Below are 16,238 nucleotides of genomic sequence, written 5' to 3' on the forward strand. Positions count from 1 at the left end.
CCCCAATAGTAGCAGAGATGTGGAGGAACAGATTGGGAAACAGATTTTGGAAAGGTGCAGAAGTCATAGGGTAGTAGTCATGGGTGACTTTAACTTCCCAAACATTGGGTGGAAACTCTTTAGATCAAATAGTTTGGATGGGGTGGTGTTTGTGCAGTGTGTCCAGGAAGCTTTTCTAACACAGTATGTAGATTGTCCGACCAGAGGGGAGGCCATATTGGATTTGGTACTTGGTAATGAACCAGGGCAAGTGATAGATTTGTTAGTGGGGGAGCATTTTGGAGATAGTGACCACAATTCTGTGACTTTCACTTTAGTAATGGAGAGGGCAAGGTTTACAATTGGGAGAAGGGTAAATACGATGTTGTCAGACAAGAATTGAAGTGCATAAATTGGGAATATAGGCTGTCAGGGAAGGACACAAGTCAAATGTGGAACTTGTTCGAGGAACAGGTACTACGTGTCCTTGATATGCATGTCCCCGTCAGGCAGGGAAGAGATGGTCGAGTGAGGGAACCATGGTTGACAAGAGAGGTTGAATGTCTTGATAAGAGGAAGAAGAAGACTTATGTAAGGCTGAGGAAACAAGGTTCAGCCAGGGCGCTGGAGGGATACAAGGTAGCCAAGAGGGAACTGAAGAAAGGGATTAGGAGAGCCAAGAGAGGGCATGAACAATCTTTGGCGGGTAGGATCAAGGAAAACCCCAAGGCCTTTTACACATGTGAGAAATATGAGAATGACTAGAGTGAGGGTAGGTCCGATCAAGGACAGTAGCGGGAGATTGTGTATTGAGTCTGAAGAGATAGGAGAGGTCTTGAATGAGTACTTTTCTTCAGTATTTACAAATGAGAGGGGCCATATTGTTGGAGAGGACAGTGTGAAACAGATTGGTAAGCTCGAGGAAATACTTGTTAGGAAGGAAGATGTGTTGGGCATTTTGAAAAACTTGAGGATCGACAAGTCCCCCGGGGCTGACGGGATATATCCAAGGATTCTATGGGAAGCAAGAGATGAAATTGCAGAGCCGTTGGCAATGATCTTTTCGTCCTCACTGTCAACAGGGGTGGTACCAGGGGATTGGAGAGTGGCGAATGTCGTGCCCCTGTTCAAAAAAGGGACTAGGGATAACCCTGGGAATTACAGGCCAGTTAGTCTTACTTCGGTGGTAGGCAAAGTAATGGAAAGGGTACTGAGGGATAGGATTTCTGAGCATCTGGAAAGACACTGCTTGATTAGGGATAGTCAGCACGGATTTGTGAGGGGTAGGTCTTGCCTTACAAGTCTTATTGAATTCTTTGAGGAGGTGACCAAGCATGTGGATGAAGGTAAAGCAGTGGATGTAGTGTACATGGATTTTAGTAAGGCATTTGATAAGGTTCCCCATGGTAGGCTTCTGCAGAAAGTAAGAAGGCATGAGATAGTGGGATATTTGGCTAGTTGGAGAACGAACTGGCTAACCGATAGAAGTCAGAGAGTGGTGGGGGATGGCAAATATTCAGCCTGGATCCCAGTTACCAGTGGCGTACCGCAGGGATCAGTTCTGGGTCCTCTGCTGTTTGTGATTTTCATTAATGACTTGGATGAGGGAGTTGAAGGGCGGGTCAGTAAATTTGCAGACGATACGAAGATTGGTGGAGTTGTGGATAGTGAGGAGGGCTGTTGTCGGCTGCAAAGAGACATAGATAGGATGCAGGGCTGGGCTGAGAAGTGGCAGATGGAGTTTAACCCTGAAAAGTGTGAAGTTGTCCATTTTGGAAGGACAAATATGAATGCGGAATACAGGGTTAACGGTAGAGTTCTTGGCAATGTGGAGGAGCAGAGAGATCTTGAGGTCTATGTTCATACATCTTTGAAAGTTGCCACTCAAGTGGATAGAGCTGTGAAGAAGGCCTATGGTGTGCTAGCGTTCATTAACAGAGGGATTGAATTTAAGAGCCGTGAGGTGATGATGCAGCTGTACAAAACCACATTTGGAGTACTGAGTGCAGTTCTGGTCGCCTCATTTTAGGTAGGATGTGGAAGCTTTGGAAAAGGTGCAAAGGAGATTTACCAGGATGTTGCCAGGAATGGAGAGTAGGTCTTACGAGGAAAGGTTGAGGGTGCTAGGCCTTTTCTCATTAGAACGAAGAAGGACGAGAGGCGACTTGATAGGGGTTTATAAGATGATCAGGGGAATAGAGTAGACAGTCAGGGACGTTTTCCACGGGTGGAACAAACCATCACAAGAGGACATAAATTTAAGGTAAATGGTGGAAGATATAGGGGCGGTTTAGCACAGGGCTAAAGAGCTGGCCTTTAAAGCAGACCAAGACAGGCCAGCAGCACGGTTCAATTCCCGTACCGGCCTCCCTGAACAGGCGCCGGAATGTGGCGACTAGGGGCTTTTCACAGTAACTTAATTTGAAGCCTACTTGTGACAATAAGCGATTTTCATTTCATTTCATTGGGGGGGGGGGGGTCAGAGGTAGGTTCTTTACCAGAGAGTAGTGGGGGAATGGAATGCACTGCCTGTGGAAGTAGTCGAGTAGGAAACATTAGGTTCCTTCAAGCAGCTATTGGATAGGTACATGGATCACGGTAGAATGATATAGTGTAGATTTATTTGTTCTTAAGGGCAGCACGGTAGCATTGTGGATAGCACAATTGCTTCACAGCTCCAGGGTCCCAGGTTCAATTCCGGCTTGGGTCACTGTCTGTGCGGAGTCTGCACATCCTCCCAGTGTGTGCGTGGGTTTCCTCCGGGTGCTCCGGTTTCCTCCCACAGTCCAAAGATGTGCAGGTTAGGTGGATTGGCCATGATAAATTGCCCTTAGTGTCCAAAATTGCCCTTAGTGTTGGGTGGGGTTACTGGGTTATGGGGATAGGGTGGAGGTGTTGACCTTGGGTAGGGTGCCCTTTCCAAGAGCTGGTGCAGACTCGATGGGCCGAATGGCCTCCTTCTGCACTGTAAATTCTATGATAATGTATGATTAATCTAGGACAAAGGTTCGGCACAACATCGTGAGCCGAAGGGCCTGTTCTGTGCTGTATTTTTCGATGTTCTATGTTCTACCGCTTGTTCCCCTGTCCAAAAATTACCTCTTTAGCTGTTTCTTCGTCCATGACTTTCCAAAGGAATCGACTTGTGACATTGAGGTAGAGTGATTCAGCGCACCTGAGAAGAAATATTCAGAGATGATTTAACACTTCAATATAATAGAGGAACAGGTCAAAAGACAACATTTTGTTTGCTCCCCTCCCCCTTGGCTAGGTATGATGATTGAAAGATGTTCAGAAAATTGGATTACAAATGTAATGGGAAACTTAATGGTCAAAAGACTGGTCTTCGAATGTGTTTGTTTAAAAATAATTCTATCCTGCAGGACTTGGGTCGTTTTAGCCGCCAGCAGATGAAATTTGAAGAAGCAATGTGTTTTTCAGTCTGGGCTAATGCATAGTGGTTATGCCTGGGGGAAGTCCCAGGAGATAAGTTGTAGTCTTTCAGCTTGGTTTGGTGGTGGTGGTGGTGGTGGTGTTGGGGGGGGGGGGGGGGGGGGGGGGGGGGGGAATGAGGTCCTTGCAGGGTGGAGCCAAGGAAGGCAGAAAGACATTTTGAAAGCATCAGAGGGGCATTTGGTGGAAAATCTTTGGAGAGAGGAGTTGAAGTCTGATCTGCCTGATACGGAGTCCATAATTCTTCCACAGTAAGATGGATTGAGAGCTGTATGTTTCTTTTCTTGTTGATTAATTGGATAACAGTGTTTAAGGTGTAAGCTGTTCCTGCTGTGAAGTTAAAAGGTTTAATATTGTAGTTACAGTAATGTTTTGTTTCAAAAATAACCAAGCCCTATTTTTGTCATGCAATCACTCCTGGAGTGAATCATTGTTCCTGCACAGTCTTAGAAATAACCTAAAAAATTGGCATTGTGGTCCAGTATCCCAGCCATTGTTGAGATCATGGGCGGGATTCTCTCAGCCCATACCCGGTCGGAAAATCGCCCGGCCGGGCATGATTCCGCCCTGACGCATTGGCAGACCCATGCCGCCATTTGATGCTGGTATCAGCAGCTGGAGCAGCGTGGGTCACTCCAGTGCCATGCTGGACCCCTGTAGGGCAGAGGATCGCTACACATAGAGTTAAGCTCTCCAGTTTGTATGACGGCATCAACACTCTGCCTTCAGATGGGAGAGTCCCATCGCTGGCTTTGAAAGCAGACCAAGGCAGGCCAGCAGCACGGTTCGATTCCCGTAACAGCCTCCCCGAACAGGCGCCGGAATGTGGCGACTAGGGGCTTTTCACAGTAGCTTCATTTGAAGCCTACTTGTGACAATAAGCGATTTACATTTCATTTTTCATTTCATTCCCGCCCCTGGTCTGGGATCGTAACACGAGGTACAGTGGCATTGCAGTTGTTCCATTGTAATTAACCCTCTACTTGACAATCAAGTCCAATCCAATCTAGCACCTTGGTGCAAGCTGTGGATTGGATCAAGAACTAAAACGGCCCTTAAATTTGGCCCGTTCCTGTAATCGAACCATTCTCTGACATGCATTCAGAAACAATTGCTTTTTTTTTTTAAAAAAAGGACCACACACAAGCTTTAATCAAAGATAGGTTGCGAGTTCCCAATGTTCAGAGAGATTATTATAATTGTGCCAAAATGCACAAGCTCGGTTTTCATGACTGAGGTTTATTCAAAGAATTTCTTCAAAGTAACATACTTCGAGGGGTAGTAATTAAGAAAAGCAATAGTTCTCAGACATCAGCATGCTCACGTCAAAGTCTTCCAGCTCAACATACTAGCTGTGCGTCTAATGGGAGTTACAGGATTCCACCTCGGGATTACAGACTGGAATCTCCAATGGAGAATCAATCACTACTGCTTCATGTTATGCTCACTTCAGTTCACACCGTCGAAGGGATACCGATGTTAGGTAATCGCGTGCTGCACTGTCCCATCAAACAAAGCTCCGTTTGAAAATATACCTCAGACAGGAGATCACATTTTCTGACATTACCGTCTTTTGGCTATGACATTAAACCGGCGGCTTGCTTCGGTGGGAGAATCCCACTGCATTAATCCAGTTATCTCTTAACCATATTGCTGCTTCTAGGAACTTGCTGCATGTAAACTGGCTGCTTCCTAAAGTAACCCCGCGTTTATAAAGAAAAAGGGATTCAACAGCTGTAAAGCACTTTGTGACAGATGCTGTGTCAACAAAAGTCTTTCAGAGGGGTGAATTACAGACACATTGTGTAGCTCTCAACATGTACTACTCCGCTTCCTGTGCTATTGGAGGTGGGCTGATGATACCAGGAAGCAATAATTAGACCAACAAACGGAAATATAATTCAGCCCCCACAGAACTAATGATTAGAATGAATGATTTGCGCAGTTCCCACGTTGAAAAGAACGCATTGAAACAGTCATTATAGATACAGCCTATGTAAACATGTCACGCTGCAATTACACCTTCCTACGGGGGGGGGGGGGTTGCAACGCCACCAAATGACAGCGAACTGCAGTTACAGCCCGACACATTCTATACAGGGAGTTGTCATTCAAAACATGGCACTTAGACGGGAAATAATGTGACAGGGTGCGAGTGCAGATGTTGAATATTTATGGATAATATCATATTACAAACACCAGGCCTGCCCCAACTCAAGAGGTGAAAAGTAAAAGACATCCTTGTCGGGTTATTAGTCATTTAACTGTGTTTTTTTGGTTTGTTCAATTATTGTGGGGTGTATTCCGTGGGTGTGGAGCTATACCAGTAGGTCATAATTATAGAATAATAGATAGCTTTAACAGCAAATTACAAGGTAATTCAATTGCACTGCTCTAATGACAAGCTGCAACTATGAAGGAGGTTCCAATCGGCAACACAGATGGAATTACTGCGCTACACTCACGGTCAGGTCCATATTTCTTCCACTGAAGCAGTTGTTTAAAATCAAGTTTCTTTGCTCAGTGCAAAAGGTACTGTGCCAGCGGGAAAGGTGGCGGGCTACAGGAGAGGAAGCAATTAAGACTATTTGGACTGTTACAGCACATCTCTGGGTTGCAGTGTGCGTGATCAGATCCCCTAGAGAGTCAGCTTGGATCAGTTGGTAGCACCAGCTTCCATCCATGTCCGAAGGTTAGGAGGCTCAAGCTGCGTCGCGAGAATGGGGCACATAATCTCGGTGGATAGGCTGTGGAGCCACCACTGCAGTGGCTGGAGAAAGGCTCCTTATATAATAATCTTAATTGTCACAAGTAGGCTTACATTAACACTACAATGAAGTTATTGTGAAAAGCCCCTAGTCGCCACATTCCGGCACCTGTTCGGGTACACGGAGGGAGAATTCAGAATGTCCAATTCACCTAACAGCATGTCTTGAAAGGAAATGAAAATCGCTTATTGTCACAAGTAGGCTTCAAATTAAGTTACTGTGAAAAGCCCCTAGTCGCCACATGCCGGCGCCTGTTCGGGGAGACTAGTACGGGAATTGAACTGTGCTGCTGGCCTGCTTTAAAAGCCAGCGATTTAGCCCAGTGTGCTAAACCAGCTCCTGGTGGGACTTGTGGGAGGAAACCGGAGCACCCGGAGGAAACCCACGCAGTCACAGGGGGAGAACGTGCAGACTCCGCACAGACAGTGACCAAGCCGGGAATCGAACCTGGGACCCTGGAGCTGCAAAGCAACAGTGCTAACCACTGTGCTACCATGTGCCTGCCTCGGAGATGGGAGATACACACACCGTAGAGACCTGGTAAAATGCTGTCAACATTTGCCATTCAATTTTGCTATGTCAACCGTCACAGTGCAGTTACGAGCATCTAGGTGGCACTGTGGAGACGTTTCTAAAGTCACCTCCAACATAAACATCATACACACAGCCAACATTTATCACCGAGTCAAGGAGTTAGATAGTGGAATAAACTGTACTGTGAATATTCTCAACAACTATTCCTGAATAGGAAAACAACTTAAAAGGTGATGTTATTTGGATTTCAGTAACAGGTGTTATCAAGCATGGAAAACCTCTGGATAATTTCTGTTTGAACGAAGGATGGCATTTACATAGTGCCTTTTGATCTCCGAACCATTCCAAAAGCAGTTTACAGCTAATGAACTACCTTAAATGTGGTTGTTGCTCTATTGTAGGGCAACGCAGCAGCCAATTTCCCCACCAAGCAGCATTGGTGTGTCAGCCTAGATTACACACTTAAATCTCTTGAGTGAGACTCGAACTTTCACCTTTCTGCCTCAGAGACCAGAGAAATGGCAAGGAACCAACACCACAAATTACAGAATTGGTCTTTCTCAACTTAGCTCACAACTAAAGTGCAGATGGCCACAGGCGGGACACTGGTGATGGTCTGAGAGAAATCAATTTGAGTTATTGAACCTAGCAGAGTACATAAAGAGTAATCTACAACATGTGGTAAACCACTGTAGTGTATAATGTGCATTGTGGTAAATGGCTACTGTATTACATGTAATATGGTAAACCACTGCCCGATGCCCGGTATAAAGGTGGCTGGTCTCTGCCTCTGACCCAGTTCGGGATCAGAGGCCAGGAGGCTTTCTGTTTAGTGTATTAAAGCCTCAGTTACGTTCACTACTCGTCGTGTGTTCATTGATGGCGCATCACAACATCAGACTGATAAGGTGCATTTTCCCCCCCTTTGATTTTGAACAAAATGGCAGCATAACTAATTCCAGTTACCAATAATTGCAAACGGAAATTCTTGGGACAGAAACAGTTTCCATATTCAGCCAGAAAGATTAGAAATTGTTTAAAAATTAGAGCACCCAATTCCTTCTTTCCCAATTGAGGGGCAATTTAGGGTGGCCAATCCACCTAGCCTGCACATCTTTTTGGGTTGTGGGGGTGCGACCCACGCAGACACGGCAAGAATGTGCAAACTCCACACTGACAGTGACCCGGGATTGAACCCGGGTCCTCAGCACCATGATACAGCAGTGCTAGCCACTGCACGGCCACGCTGCCCAGAGAGAAATTAGAATTAGAATGGCACAAGCCTTTATCATCCCTTCCGAGAAGACTCCCTCTGCTGGTACACTTGTGTCTGGTGAGCAGATAAAAAGCACATTGCAATACAAAATTGGAGGAACTTCTTTATGCAGGAGGGTAGTGGAACTCTGGGATGCTCTTCTCCAGAAAGCTGTGGATGTTAGGGGCCAAATTAAACTTTCAAAGACCGAGATCGATAGATTCAACAGACATGGAGCCAAGGCGGATAAACGGGGTTGAGATACAGATCAGCCATGACCTAACAGAATGGTGGAACAAGCTCAAGGGAAGGTGAATGCCCCACCCCCCCCACCCCACCCTCTGTTTCTATATTCCAAGGGGAGAAAAGCTTTCCTCTGCTCGAGTACAGTTGCATAGAAAGGAGGAACAAAGTCTAACGCAAACATCAAAACTCAAGCGGCCAAATAAAACTTCAGAAGAGACACATACAGGACAAGTACAGCACAGGGTTAGATACAGAGTAAAGCTCTCTCTATGCTGTCCCCATTAATCCCAGGACAGGGTTAGGTACAGCACAGGGTTAGGTACAGAATAAAGATCCCTCCACACTGTCCTATCAAACACTCCCAGGGCAGGTACAACAGAGGGTTAGATATTAATTTAAAACCGAGATACGCTTGAAAAAAAAAAAAAAAAAAAAAACTTGGTCTAGTTGCTCCATTTAGGTAGATTTTAAAACACAACAGCACAGGAGGACTTAACTCAAGATTGAAATCATACAAATTTAAGAGATCGCAAATTGAGATGAAGTGTTGGAACCTGAACCATTTACAGAAGAACTGACGTATGCATAACTTGCCCTCGGTACTGTTGCTAACTTTTGGTGGTTCAATTGGCTCTGTTTAATAACCTTTGCTCTCGAGTCGCCAGGTATCATTATGATACCGCCACGAGGTTCAAGTTCAAGTAATGATCAATAATTCAATACACAAATTAGTAAGATTCAAATCAAAGCACATTTATTATACACAGCAAATCACTACTCATGCATAAACTCTACTTCTAAGCTACTTCTACAACTAACAGGCCTACTTAGCTTCGGACTGGCCCACCAGGTCAGGGGAACAAATGGCCTTTTGTTCGGGTTCGGAGTCTGCGGGATTCAAAGGTTGGTACGGACTGGTAGCTAGGAGCGCCCATCTCGTAGCGAGCGTCGACTTAAGACTTACGGGCTCTTGGCGGCAGCTGAACCGGTCATTGTCAAGGGTTGGTTCACGTTGCTGAGTGACCCGGTCAAGAAGGACGATTTGAACTTGGGGGCTTTACTTTATAGTCCCCAGGGGCTTCCCGCCTTTCGGGACGGACCCCGTACCTGGTTCCAAGTGATTGGACTTCGTTCCAATCGCTTGGTTCGATTTCTCCAATACTGGAGCGGTTCCCTGATCGATAGGCAGTCTTGAGGTGTCCGTTAACCTCTTTTGTGTTGGCTCCTGCTGGCGTCGAGGAGTCTGGCTTGGCCTTGTTTATCCCAACTGTTTTGATTGTTCCCGGGGATCGCTCATTAGTATGTAGATGGCTGCTACATTATTATGCAGATGGCTGCTTGTATCGATGCGGTCTGGGCTTTTGCAGAGTTTAATACACAGTAAACTTGCACCTGCTAGTTTCTGCCTCGGTTGGCTGAATTTCCCTTCAGCCTTTGCTGTTCTCCATTTTACATTGGGAGTTGGCCAACCCAGGTGGCTACAGTACCTATTAACCTTCAACTAGGAATGGGGAAAATCATTCACAGAAAAACTGAAGCAAGCCTCTTCCTGGACACAGTCAATTTGCAAAGAGTGAAAAGCTACATTTCATGACCGGCAAGGGGAAAATACCCATTAACAAACAAAATTATTTCTGGCCCACAGCGTTAATAAATAATATGCGTGCACACGAGGAAAATATATGCTAGACCAAAGTTCAACTTGTTTAATCCTTCCCAGACCGCCGGAGCGGAAAGGGGAGGCACAATACTTGGTTTTGATTGATGGGCCTTTATGGACTAGAGTTACCAACTCTGGCTGGACGCATTCCTGGAGCTTTTTAATCACGCGACGACCAATTGCTTCACCCAGTTTCTTTTTCCATCCTAATTTAATTTAAAGAAAATTAATAAACCACAACCAAAAAGTGGCTACTGCGTGTGGCAGTGCCCGGGAAATTAATCTTCAATTCCTGGAGGCTCCTGGACCATCTCTGGAGAGTTGGCAACCCTAATTCTGGCCCTTGGATCACAGGGAAGCATCAGCGGGAGGCACCCCATTACCTGAGCTGCTTCTTCGGGGTGACGTTTGCTGGATCACCGGCAGGAAGGGCTGCTTCAGCAGGAATGCGGGCAATTGGCTGGAACAAGGAGATAGTTCAAACATCAAAATCAGTGATCGCCATTAGCCACTACCGCAACAAAGGTTTCACGCGGTACCACCGCCCGGTACAAGTCTGGTTATTGCTTTGCGAGCCCAGTGGCCAGGCCACACAAGGAGATAGAGAGGCAGAACCTCCATCCACGTTGCAGGTTTTTAAGGAGCGTCTTGAAAGGGAGGAAGGGGGTAAAGAAGCAGAGAAGTTTAGGAAAGGAATTCCAGGGCCTAGGATCTTGCCCAGCTGAAGGCCTGATCAGCGAAACAAGTAAAAATCAAGGGTATGCAAGTAACCAGACTTGCCAGCGTGCAGAGATCGGAGGCCTCACTCGAGGCAGGATGTAAATGCTTGAGAGAGAGAGTAGAGCTGGCCTTTCGAGTCTGGATGACTCTTCATCAGCTCTGACAAAAAGAGTTATCCTGACTCGAAACGTTAGCTCCGTTCCCTGTCCATAGGGGCGGTCAGGCCTGCTGCAGTTTTCCAGCATTTTCTCCTTTCGTTTCAGATTCCAGCATCCTCAGTAATTCGCTTTTATATTTTTAAAAATATGGTGGAGCGGGCTGGAGGGGTGAATGGCCTAATCCTGGTCCTAGTTCTTATGTTCTTATTATATTGAAACACGGAGGGGATCTTAACAGGGCGGGTGGGGAAGAGGGCCCGGCGGGCGGGAGAGGGGGCCCGGGTGGGCGGGGGAGGGGGCCCGGGTGGGCGGGGGAGGGGGCCCGGGCGGGCGGGGGAGGGGGCCCGGGCGGGCGGGGGAGGGGGCCCGGGCGGGCGGGGGAGGGGGCCCGGGCGGGCGGGGGAGGGGGCCCGGGCGGGCGGGGAGAGGGTGGGCGGGGAGAGGGCGTCTCCTCTTGTCACAGAATCTAGAACTAGGGGGCTCACAGTTCACAAAAAGGGGTTATCCATTTAAATATTTTTTTAATTTAGTGCCCAATTCATTTTTCCCCCCCAATTAAGGGGCAGTTTAGCGTGGCCAATTCACCGACCCTGCACATCTTTGGGTCGTGGGGGTGAGACCCACACAGTCACGGGGAGAATGTGCAAACTCCACATGAACAGTGACCCGGGGCCTGGATCGAATCCGGGTCCTCGGTGTAATGAGGCAGCAGTGCTACCCACTGCGCCACCGCACCGCCCGTGTTGCCCATTTAAGACAGATGAGGATTTTTTCCCCCTCTGACGTTTGTGACGCTTGCGTGTGGGGGGGGGGGGGGGGGGTAGAAGAGGGCAGAGGTGTTTTAGATGAGCTCCAGTGTTTTACAGAGGGTGCAAGTTGGAACACCAGCCACGATAGCAGGAATACTAGAGTGTGTTGTGAATACAGTATGGACTTGCCATTCCTTCAAAGTCACCTCACGTCCTGGAGTCGCCCACTTTAAACCCTGGGGGAACCATCGCCACAAAGGCCGTAATATATTTTGAGAATGCCTACCGCCACCGCCAACCACCCCAGGGCGACAGGTGTCAGCCCTGCTCGCGTTGGATCCAATTCGCGGGATTTGGACACAAGACTATTTTAAACAAAAATGCCAGAGTTTATTCAGGAAAGAAAATGGGCTTTGATCGATCCTGTTGCACCGGATTGCGATCCAGTGTTGGCTTGGAGACTCTCTCTGTCACGGGTGGAACTGAACGTGACAGGTAGGCCTCAGCGGCAGGAGTGGAGAAACAGGCCCGAGAGGGGCGGGGCTAGGGAACGGGGCCTACTTATGGTTTTGCATCTGCTTAAAATCGAGCACTTAAAATCTCGGCACTTCATAATTTCACTTAAGCTCACTGCAAATATGTAACTTGATATACATCTGTTTTTACAATAACATTTACATTGAAACAAGTACAGAGCGAGAGCAGGTCAGGGTTAGTTAACAGCACAGCCTGTAGAAATTCAGGCCCTCGTACACCACTGCAACCCCTCCCCCCACATTCCACCGCTGCCCAAATTAATGAGGAGATTGCGTTTCTTTGACATGTAGCCCAGAGCAGCCCTGCTATGCTCAGGTCTCCCCACCTCCCAACCCCCTCTTTGTTTACATTCAATACACTAAACATGGCTGTTGAACATTGCCACTTCCAACTAGAACAGTGGGCCTCTGGAACTCTTCAAACCAAACCCACAAAAAAAAGAGAGACTGAATTCTGACATGCTACCGGTTTGATTTATTTTCACTTTCATCTCTGCCCATCGCGATTTGACTAGAACTCATGATCTGAGGCAACGTGATTGATGGAACAGGATTAAATAAATACCACCTCTGGCAGCATCGACATTGGCTGGGATTCCACCTCCCATTTACTTCAACAGAGGCCAGAAGATGGCTCCTCCCTACGGAACACCCACGTGTGCACATGGAATCTAAACCACACAACGTTCGAATCGACAAGCCCAGAATGATGCCACTACGCCACACTGTTACAGGAAGGGGCAGTAACTAGGTACTTAGAGCCAATTGAAAAATGTTCCCTTGTCTTAAAAGTTACAAGTTGATCGAGGCCTGTGTGGTGTTCTTTGTGGTTCTAAATCCTAGGATGGTTGACATACTGTTCTCAAAGACCACATAGCTTTTATATTAAACAAAGCTAAAGATTTATTCACACTACTTAATTGGATTTGACACACTCCTAGCTAATAAACAATTGACAATAAACATAGTAACTTCATCTACTATTAATCTCTACACTAAAACAATAACTATGATCTGCTCTCATTCACACTAAACATACAATCTACACTCACCTACTACTAATCTCTACACTAGTACAATAATCTGCTCTCACTCACACTATCTTTCCTATATTCTGTCTTTTAAGCTTTCTCCTCAACCACTCACCCACAAGGCTTAGTATCAATGCCTCATATAGTTCTACATCTAGCTCCCTCTAGTGGTTAATTTGGACATAACATTAACCCTTACAGTTCTGTACATTTATCATGTCACAGCCCGTACTTGGGAGCTTTAATTTATCCGTTTCCACACAAGGCTACAATCCGAACACTTTTTTTTTTTTTTTAAACTCCCCAAGTTTAAAATAGGGGGGAAAAAAGCAAAATATTACACATTCTGAAATCAAGATATTTGGAACTCAAACTGAATCACGGGTAAACAGGAGAGAGAAGTAATTGGATAGCTCTTTCCCAGCCGCGAGGGGCCAAATGGCCTCCTTCTGTGCTGCATGGCTCCCCGATAGAAAAGTCTAGACTACTAGTTGTTTTTTTTTTTTTTTTAAAGGGGCAATTTAGTGTGGCCAACCCACCTACCCTGCACATCTTTGGGTCGTGGGGGTGAAACCCAAGCAGACACGGGGAGAATATGCAAAACTCCACACGGACGGTGACCCGGGGCCGGGATCGAACCTGGGACCTCAGCACTGTAGGCAGCAGTGCTAACCACTGGGCCACCGTGCCGCCCCTCGACTACCAGTTGTGCACTTAATTCCCTGCATTGGTGAATGTAGGTTAACACCCAAGTCGTCTCTTCTGCCCCGCTGGGAACTCCCAGGGAATCAGCACCTCAAAAGATATGAAAATCTAACCCACTAGAATGACAACTGGAGGCTCACCTGGTGTTCTCGGTCCCAGTGGGAGTATTGGATCCGCTTCCAGAAGCATCTGCAACAAAATTGATCAGGTTGGTTATTGCGAGGGTATATTGTACAGTCATATAGGGTCACGTAAGGTGGCGGGGGTCATCTAATCATCTAGATTTTGAGTAAGCAGGGGGGGGGGAAATGATTTTCCAACAGAGCAATTTGATTGACGCAAGGCAAAGGCATCAATATATTTCAAGAGGTCCATGAAACACATATGGACCTCTCTCCACTTCCTCATCCAATACAATCTGGGTTAGCCGTCCCTTTCAAGGGACACAAATGGCCGTTCCTCCAATGTTTCATGGAACACTGCGGTGTGTGCAGTTAAGAATATAAGAGAAGCAATATTAGGCCCTTCGAGCCTGCTCTGCCATTCAATAAGTGATCCATGTACCGCAACTCCACTATGCTGCCGTATCCTGGAGCCCCTAGTAGTAGTAATAATAATAATAATAATAATAATAATAATAATAATAATGAAATGAAAATCGCTTATTGTCACAAGTAGGCTTCAAATGAAGTTACTGTTAAAAGCCCCTAGTCGCCACATTCCGGCGTCTGTTCGGGGAGGCTGTTACGGGAATTGAACCGTGCTGCTAGCCTGCCTTGGTCTGCTTTCAAAGCCAGCGATTTAGCCCTGTGCTAAACATCCCATGAAATGAAAATCGCTTATTGTCACAAGTAGGCTTCAAATTAAGTTACTGTGAAAAGCCCCTAGTCGCCACATTCCGGCGCCTGTTCGGGGAGGCCGGTATGGGAATTGAACCCGTGTTGCTGGTCTTGTTCTGCATTAAGCCAGCTGTTTAGACCACTGTGCTATCAAGCTATCAACTATCAAGACATTGGTTTCACTATGGCTTTATAAAAAGTAGCTTTATGGGCAGCACGGTGGCACAGTGGTTAGCACTGCTGCCTCACGGCGCCGAGGTCCCAGGTTCGATCCCGGCTCTGGGTCACTGCCCACGTGGAGTTTGCACATTCTCCCCGTGTCTGCGTGGGTTTCCCCCCCACAACCCAAAGATGTGCAGGTTAGGTGGATTGGCCGCGCTAAATTGCCCCTTAATTGGAAAAACTGAATTGGGTACTCTGAAAAAAATAAAAAGTAGCTTTATAAAAAGTAATTTGGATTATTTCCTCCTCAAGTCCAGGGATCTTAGCACTGGAGAGAGAGAAAATATAAAATATTTTAGCGTTTTGTCTCCAGAACCACCAAACCAGCATTAGATGCTGGCAGAGTTTATACAGCAATAATCTCTAGTCTCTCTTATCAAGTAAAAGAATCTGATTTTTTTATAAATACACTTTTAAGTACCCAATTCCTTTTTTGCCCCAATTAGGGGGCAATTTAGCGTGGCCAATTCACCTACGCTACACATCTTTTTGGGTTGTGTGGGGGGGCGAGACCCACGCAGGCACGGGAGAATGTGCAAGCTCCACGCGGAGAGTGACCCGGGGACGGGGTGGAACCCAAGTCCTCGGCGCCGTGAGGCAGCAGTGCTAACCACTGGGTCACCCAAAAAAATCTGCTGATGCACATTGGCTCAAGTGATTCAATAAATTAGATAAGAGTGCATTTTTTTCCAATCCTTTCGAGTGATATGAGCATCGCTGGAAAATCCAGCATTTATTGCCCATCCCTAAATGCCCTTGAACGGAGAGGCTCGCTGGGGCATTTCAGCGGGCAATTAAGAGTCAACCACATTGCTGTGGGTCTGGAGTCACACGTAGGCCAGACCGGGTAAGGACGGTCGATTTCCTTCTATAAAGAGGACGTCAGCGATTCAGATGGGCTTCCACAACAATGATTACTGAGCTTTCAGAGTTTGTTAACCGAGTTTAAATTCCACTCGCTGCCACGGTGCCTGTGTCCCCAGACGATTAGCCTGGGCTTCTGGATTCCTAGGCCAGTGACATCGCCACTATGTCGCCAACACGTGATCGGCCAAATGCCACCTTCGGGAAAGCTGGATGAACCCGGAACATGGGTAAGCCAGTCAACCTTTCAAGCCCTTGGGCAGGACGGTGGCGCAGTGGGTTAGCCCTGCTGCCTCACGGCGCCGAGGTCCCAGGTTCGATCCCGGCTCTGGGTCGCTGTCCGTGTGGAGTTTGCACATTCTCCCCGTGTTTGCGTGGGTTCCGCCCCCACAACCCAAAGATGTGCAGGGTAGGTGGATTGGCCACGCCAAATTGCCCCTTAGCTGGAAAAAAATGAGTTGGTACACTAAGTTTATTCAAGCCCGATCTTCCATTCAATCAGACAGAAGTTGAGCGGTG

The 16,238-nt window shown here is 46.9% G+C and overlaps 1 protein-coding gene across 1 annotated transcript in view; it reads right to left on the bottom strand.

The window, feature by feature from the left end:
- Positions 1-16,238, bottom strand: part of camsap3 (calmodulin regulated spectrin-associated protein family, member 3) — a 233,762-nt gene that overhangs the window by 46,782 nt on the left and 170,742 nt on the right. Inside the window, 3 exon segments of the mRNA XM_072491073.1 lie at positions 3,079-3,154; positions 10,279-10,355; positions 13,935-13,983. Coding sequence (XP_072347174.1) covers positions 3,079-3,154; positions 10,279-10,355; positions 13,935-13,983 — 202 coding nt within the window.

Source organism: Scyliorhinus torazame, chromosome 27, assembly GCF_047496885.1.
Source record: "Scyliorhinus torazame isolate Kashiwa2021f chromosome 27, sScyTor2.1, whole genome shotgun sequence".
NCBI lineage: Eukaryota > Metazoa > Chordata > Chondrichthyes > Carcharhiniformes > Scyliorhinidae > Scyliorhinus > Scyliorhinus torazame.